Source organism: Elephantulus edwardii, unplaced genomic scaffold (genome assembly GCF_000299155.1).
Source record: "Elephantulus edwardii isolate Elephantulus edwardi_28Jun2011 unplaced genomic scaffold, EleEdw1.0 scaffold00389, whole genome shotgun sequence".
NCBI lineage: Eukaryota > Metazoa > Chordata > Mammalia > Macroscelidea > Macroscelididae > Elephantulus > Elephantulus edwardii.
Genome location: NW_006400139.1, coordinates 1,312,351 through 1,319,888, shown reverse-complemented (window position 1 = coordinate 1,319,888; position 7,538 = coordinate 1,312,351). Strand labels below are relative to the sequence as shown.

General features: G+C 40.0%; 1 protein-coding gene across 1 annotated transcript in view; it reads left to right on the top strand.

Moving 5' to 3' along the window:
• Nucleotides 1–4,229, top strand: part of LOC102852774 (olfactory receptor 5D13-like) — a 21,645-nt gene extending 17,416 nt beyond the window's left edge. The window contains exon 2 of the mRNA XM_006902327.1: nucleotides 3,287–4,229. Coding sequence (XP_006902389.1) covers nucleotides 3,287–4,229 — 943 coding nt within the window. The remainder of the gene's footprint in view (nucleotides 1–3,286) is intronic.
• Nucleotides 4,230–7,538: the final 3,309 nt, after the last annotated feature.

Below are 7,538 nucleotides of genomic sequence, written 5' to 3'. Positions count from 1 at the left end.
CTAGAGGCATTCACTAGCAACTTGATTATTTTCACCGAGGCACTTGCTTCTCTACTGCATGAAAATGAATAGAGGGGCAGCTGAATTTAATCAGGCCTTCTTCCTTTAGGTATAGGGAGCTTAATGGTTAGAAGTTCTATTACCAACTCAAAGGCACATAGTTCCAATCTAACAAGGGAGAAAGAGAGGCAATCTCCTCCAGTACTGTTTGTTGTTGTTGTTGTTGTGGTGGTGGTGGTGGTTGTGGTGAACCTGCACATAGCTGAGTTTCCTGCAGGTTTTCAGAGGCAGTAAATCACACGGGAGGTCACTGTCCATCATTCTCCTGCTGAGCAGCTGGTGAATTCAAACCCTGTGTCTTTGGCATTTCAGTGCTGTTTCTTACCACTAGGCCACCAGAGCTCCCTATAGTGTAGGCACAGCAGAGGTTGTAATGGTGGGGAAGCATCAGTCAGCTTTTTGTTCTGTTATAAATAAGGTCACGGTGAAACACAGCTAACTTGAGTGCACATAACAACAACAATCTAGTACATAGTATTATTATTTGTTGTGTACCCATAGCTGACTCTCTAGCAGGTTTTCAGAGGCAGTTAATCACACAGGAGGAAACTGCCCATCCTTCTCCAGCGGAGCAGCTGGTGGATTCAAACTGGGCTGCTTCTTATCACTGGGTCACCAGAGCTCCCACTAGTTCTTATTATCACATCCACTACCATCGCGAGAAGGATCATGTTGAAAAAAAAAAGGTGACAGCTGTCCTCAATAGTGTGTGTTTGTTTAAGTCTTGCTTCTCATTAAAGGTCTTCCTCTCCTGCATTGTTCCTCCACCCTTCCAAGCATGATGTCAGTGCAATTCCTTACCACTAGGCCACCTGGTGGCTTGTTGTTGTTGTTGATTGCTTTCGAGTTGAGCATGACTCATAGCAACTCTATGAACAAACGATTGATGCCTTTCTATAACTATTGCATTTATCAAAGTTCGTAGAGTTTCCAGAGGCATATTGTTTAGGAAGTGAATGATGGCTTAGTGGCAAGGGATTGAACTGCCCATCCAAAGGTGGTGGTTGTTGTTGTTGTTATGTGCCGTCGAGTTGCCTGCGACTCATAGCGACCCTATGTACAGCAGCCCTAAACTCCGCTCTGCCCTGTGCCTATCGCACTGTCTCTGACACTCCCATCCCAATTATCCCAGTCACTGAATCAAACCACCTCATAGAGGGCCTTCCTCTCCTGCGCTGTCCCTCCACCCTCCCAAGCATGATATCCCTCTCTAAGGACTGGTCTCTCCTCACAATATGTCCAAAGTATGTTAGATGGAGCCTCAGAATCCTTGCCTCCAAGGAGCCACCCGGTTTAAGCCTTTCCAGGGCAAATCTGTTTGTTTTCCTAGCAGTCCATGGTATTCTCAATACTCTTCTCCAGCACCACAGCTCAAAGGCATCAATTCTCCTTCTATCTTCCTTGGTCATTGTCCAACTCTCTGATGCATAACAGGTGATTGCGAAGACCATGGCCTGTATCAGACGCACCTTAGTCTCCAAAGAGATACCATTGCTCTTCAGCACTTTGGAGAGGTCCCTAACAGCAGACTTTCCCATGGCAATGCGCCTTTTAATTTCCTGGCTGCTGGTGCCAAGACTGTTGACTATAGAGCCAAGCAAACTAAAGCTGTGTACAATCTCAATCTCTTCACTATCCATCCTGATGCTGCCAATTGGTCCAGTGGTGAGAATCTTTGTCTTCTTGACATTGAGCCTCAATCCATATTGTAGGCTGCAGTCCTTGACACTCTGCAGCAGGCGCTTCAGGTCCTCCTCAGTTTCAGCAAGCAGGGTTGTGTCATCCACATAACACAGATTGTTGATAAATTGTCCACCAATCTTGACCCCACATTTCTCCTCATAGAGCCCAGCCTCCCGGATAATCTGTTCTGCATATAGGTTGAAAAGGTATGGAGACAGGATGCATCCCTGGCATACGCCCTTCCCAATTTTGAACCATGCAGTATTCCCTTGCTCTGTACATGGTTTTAATCCACCAGTTGTTCTGGGAGAGAAATATGGACCATCTCCTCTGGTGCAATTACTGCCCCTGAAAACCCACTAGAGGGACATCTATGGATTGGTTCTGACTCAACAGTACACAGCAACACAAGAATGTTTTGAAGCAAAAACTGCAAATCTTTTTGGAGAGCAAAGGGATCCATTTGAATTCTACATTATTTTCTCTAAGTCAAATTACGTATGGCTCAATCCATATGCAAAGATATTTGACCGTCATTCAAAAATCACTGTACTGAGAAGGGATTCTGAAATACGGAGATAGAGAATTAGACCGCAGTCAACCATAGTTCATCATGAAATCCAATTTCTCACGTCTGAAGTTCAGTTCTAGAGGTATTAAGCATATTATAGTGTGTCAGTCTCTACCCAGATACTTTATCTTTGCAGATTAAACGTTCTTCATTTACTTTTTCTATAGTTTAATATTTATGAGCAGGACTAGTACAATCTCAGTTATCAATATTTGCCATTTACTCATCTACTCTGAAGAGACCACCTGGGAGAAGAAAAACGCTGCAAGAAATACTGATTTAATTAAATTTATGACAGCACAGCACTTTTATTGTTGTTGTGAGTACTTGCTTAGGAATGATGATATATGCACTGAAGAATAATAGTAGTAAATTAGGTGGTGAGTAGTGAAAAGCATTTAGTAATCACTGAAAGCAGAATTATATAATTTATTGAGAATATTAAATTAATAGAGGCAATGGAATTTCTAAAAAAGGAAAATGAGCTAAGAACATTGTAATTTTATTATTTTCCTGGATTGTAAACATAAAAACAAAAGAAAACAAAACCCAGAAATCAAAAGCCAGTTTAAGAGTTCTTGTTAGTACAGATAGCTGATGAGCAGACACTGGAATTCATAGCAATTCATCATCTACATTTTCTACAAAATAAGTATTATTAAACTTCAGATTCATGCTAAAAGGCAATTTGGTCCTTCACATAAAGTTAGTTGCCTCGATAATCCCAAATTCGAATGCTGGAAACAGAGTCTATTTTGTTTTGTCCTGTCTTTTTACAATTTCATCCTTTAATATTCTATTTCCACACATTATTCACCTTCTATGAATGTCATTTTGGTAACTTCTAGCTATTCAAATAAAGATTAGGATGAGCAAGTATTTCCCACAAAATCTGTCTACTTAATGCATCTTATTTATTTCTTTTCATTCTCCTGCCGCATTGCCAGAGTGACCAGCTTGTTTTCTCAACAGGACCCTGGAAAACCAGAGTGCTGGGATCACCCTCATCCTCTTGGGCTTCTCAGAACATCGAGATGTCCGGGTGCCCCTCTTCATGGTCTTTCTGATCATCTACTTGGTCACAGTTGTTGGGAATCTGGGAATGATTAACATCATTAGGATGAACCCTAAACTCCACACACCCATGTACTTTTTCCTCAGTCACTTGTCCTTTGTTGATTTCTGTTACTCTACTGTAGTTACTCCAAAATTGCTAGAGAATTTGCTCGTGGAAGACAGAACCATCTCCTTCACGGGGTGCATTGTGCAATTCATTTTCATTTGTATATTTGCTGTGACAGAAACATTCATGTTGGCAGTCATGGCTTATGATCGATTTGTGGCCGTTTGTAATCCCTTGCTTTACACAGTTGCAATGTCCCCGAAACTTTGCTTCTTGTTGGTGGCTGCCTCATACGCTTGGAGTGTAGTCTGCTCCTTTGTACTGACATACTTTCTGTTGAGATTATCCTATCATGGGACCAAATTAATAAGTAACTTTGCATGTGAGCACGCTGCCATTGTTTCTGCGTCGTGCTCGGACCCTTCCATTAGTGAGACGATGATTTTCTTGGTTGCTACATTCAACGAAACAAGCAGCCTCATTATTATTCTCACTTCCTATGTTTTCATCTTTATCACTGTCATGAAGATGCCGAGGACTGGGGGGCGCTACAAAGTCTTTTCCACCTGTGCCTCCCACCTAACAGCCATTACCATCTTCCATGGCACCATCATTTTTCTCTACTGTGTGCCTAATTTCAAGGGCTCCTGGCTCATGATCAAGGTGGCTTCTGTGTTTTACACTGTGGTCATCCCCATGTTGAACCCCCTCATCTACAGCTTCAGGAATAAAGATGTAAAAGACACAGTCAGGAAGTTAATCAATACTAATTTAATATTATTTAAATTCTAAATGTATGTAAAAATGTGGGTCTTTCCTTAAAGCACTGGTGAAATCCTATGACAAATTAGCACTTGAACCTCTGATATGTAACACTGAAGGTCATATTTGAATGTAAATTAAATAATATTAACACTGCAAATAGGAAGAAAAATACAAGCCAGTTAAACTCAGTCCACATTTATAGAGTTGATTGAATTAATTTAATACATGACTACATGTTTCCCCAAGCCAACTTTTAATCTCTTTTCATTCACATGGCGTGGGATGTTTTTTAATGGCTACCTGAGAAACTTAGAAGAAGGAAGTTTTGTTTGCATTGTAAAATAGTTAAGAGGTATTTTTAGAAACCTCTACTTAGAAAAATAACCATGAATGTCATTGCAAGTAGATTATCTTGGCACTGGAAAATTTTCAGGGTAACAAATTAGACAACCTGGCCCACAACGAACAGAATCTGGTACAGATAATTAAATTTGGTAATATAAGTGTTGCCTTTGAGTTGTAGTGTTGGAAAAGAACATAACATGAACTGCCAAGGAAATGAGCAAATCTGTTTTGAAGAGGGTGAAACCAAGCTGTTCTGTGGTGCAAGGATTTTGAGACTCTGTCACATACTTTGGGAATTTAGGCAGGAGGGACCAGTCTTTGGAGAAAAATCTCATGTTTGGAAAGGTCAAGGAACAGGGCAGGAGAAGAAAACCCCGGGTGAGATAGATTGTCACAGTCATTTGGGTAATGAGGTTAGATATATTAGAAACAATGAAATTGGCTCAGCTTACAACAGTGTTCAGAGCTAATGTGCACAGAATTGCTATGAGTCAGAGTTGACTTGATAGCACATAATAACAATATAAATTGTATTTCCATCAATGTACTGTAGTTCTTCTCTACTCTGTCACAACTGCAAAGATTCATGGACAGTAAATAATAGATAATTTGGAAATATATGTCAACAAATTCACAACTAATCAATAAAACAAATAATTAAATTGAGTATATTTTTATGTGGTCTTTGGAAACCTTATCTTCTTTGACAAAGTATGTTCATATATTTGTTTTCATTTTTAATTACATTTACTTTGTTATATTTTTATCTTTAGGATGGTGCATGTATTTTGGATACAAGTACTTGTTTTGTAAAATATATGATTTATAATCTTTTACTACAGTCCTGTGCCTGTCTCTTATTTTCTTGCATGTCACTTGCCAAACAAAATTCCAAATATGAATGTTTGCCTTATACAGGCTATGGTCTTTGCAATCACTTGTTATGAATCAGAGAGTTAGACAATGACTAGGGAGGATAGAAGGAGAATTGATGGGTTTGAGCTGTGGTGCTGGAGAAGAGTATTTGAGGATATCATGGACTGCCAAAAAAACAAACAGATTCATCCTAGAGAGGGTTAAACCAGGCTGGTCCTTGGAGGCAAGGATTCTGGGGCTTCATCTGATATACTTTGGACATGTTGTAAGGAGTCCTTGGAGAGGATGGAGGGACATCATGCTTGGGAGGGTGGAGGGACAGTGCAAGAGGGGAAGGCCCTCTATAAGGTGGATTGATTTGGTGTCTGGGGTAATCAGGATGGGTGTGTCAGAGGCAGTGTGATTGGCACAGGATAGAGCAGGGTTTAGGGCTGTTGTACATAGGGTCGTTATGAGTCGCAAGTGACTTGACAGCACATAACAACAGCAACAACAGATTGCTTTTTGATGCTGAAATACAAAAATCTTATTTCTTAACAAAGGTAACAAAGATTTTTTTTCCACTTTTGTCCAGATACATTAAAATTTTACTTTACACTCTCACATTGCCACTGTGATGGAAGTGACTCATGGCTGAGTGTCCATTCTGTGTCTCCGGCTATAAATCATATTGAAGGAGGTTGCTTATCTTTTCCCCCCAGGGCTTCTGGAGGATTCGGACATCAGTTAGGGCCAGACTTTGGTCAACAACACAACTTCACACGGACTAGATCACCATCTAAATTTATTATCTGTATTGAATTAATTTTTTTTTAATCTTGTAGATTATTGACTCAGGTTCTTCTATGTTTTCTTTTTCTTTTTTTTTCATATGAATGTCCAATTGTTTTATATTATTTATACAAAACTTCATTCTTTCTCCATTGCATTGCATTTGTACAGTTATCTTTGTCTAAGAAATTACTTCTATTATCACCCAGACATTTTAGGATACACCTGTTTCCTTAAAAAATACCATAACTGCAAGTAAAAAGAGGAAAATATTTTTTTGTGAAGACTTTTTGTCATTTGTAATGAACTTCAGACTCAGTAAATAGGAAAAAGTAAGCATAGGATCTTTGGGGACCATGTATGACTGTATAGGGGCGAATTTTATAATTTTGGATGTTGTTGGGGGTCGTCCTTCTTTGTGGAGTTGATAGAACTCAGACTCAGACTTCCTCATGTTGCCCTCCCTCCTTTAACAATTGCCTTTGTATAGTTAACAAGCAAGACTTGGGAATATTTTTTGTTGTTGTGGGCCATTGAGTTGCTGGTTACTTATAGTGACCCTGTGTAAAACAGTCGTGAAATTTGCTCTATCCTGTGCCAACCTTATTGTTTTGGAGGCATCTACCTCCATTACTTCACTCACTGAATCAATCCATCTCATTGAGGGTTTTCTCTCTTGAACTGTCCCTCCATCCTTCCAAGCATAGTATCTCTCTCCAAGGACTGTTGTTGACCCAGATGAATGAAAGAGACAGGTACATAGAGAAATGAAAGAGAGAGGGAAGGCAGGGGGCATACAGTTCTAAGACTGTAACCCTGAGCCTAGAGTCTCCCTTGCCTTTATTGAAAATTTCCAGGTGATAAATCACAAATAAAATTCTTTACTAATTAAGCGATGTTTTTCTCTGACAACATTCTTTTGCTATCTCAAGAAGGACAAAACCCAAAGGACAAACTGGGAGGCTGTGGACAACACTGGGTCTGCCAGGAGTGTTTATCTCCTATGATCTGTGTCAGGAGAAACACCTCCTTTCCCCCTGTAATCTGTTACAAGAGGAATTCCCTCTTGTTTCGTGCCTCTTTTTTTCCTGATTAAGCATTTGGTTTAACACTTGCCTTAAAAAAACAAAAATCAAAACCACACACAACTGTTCACTCCTTGTAACATAGTATGTCAGACAAAGCTCCAGGGTCCTTGCTTCCAAGGAGCAGCCTGGTTTCACCCTTCCAGGATGAACCTATTTGTTCTCCTAGCAGTCTATGACTGAGAGTCTGAGAAGAATGGTAATCCCAGAACACTTGATCATTCTAACGTGAAACTTATACTTGGACCAGGAGGCAGTC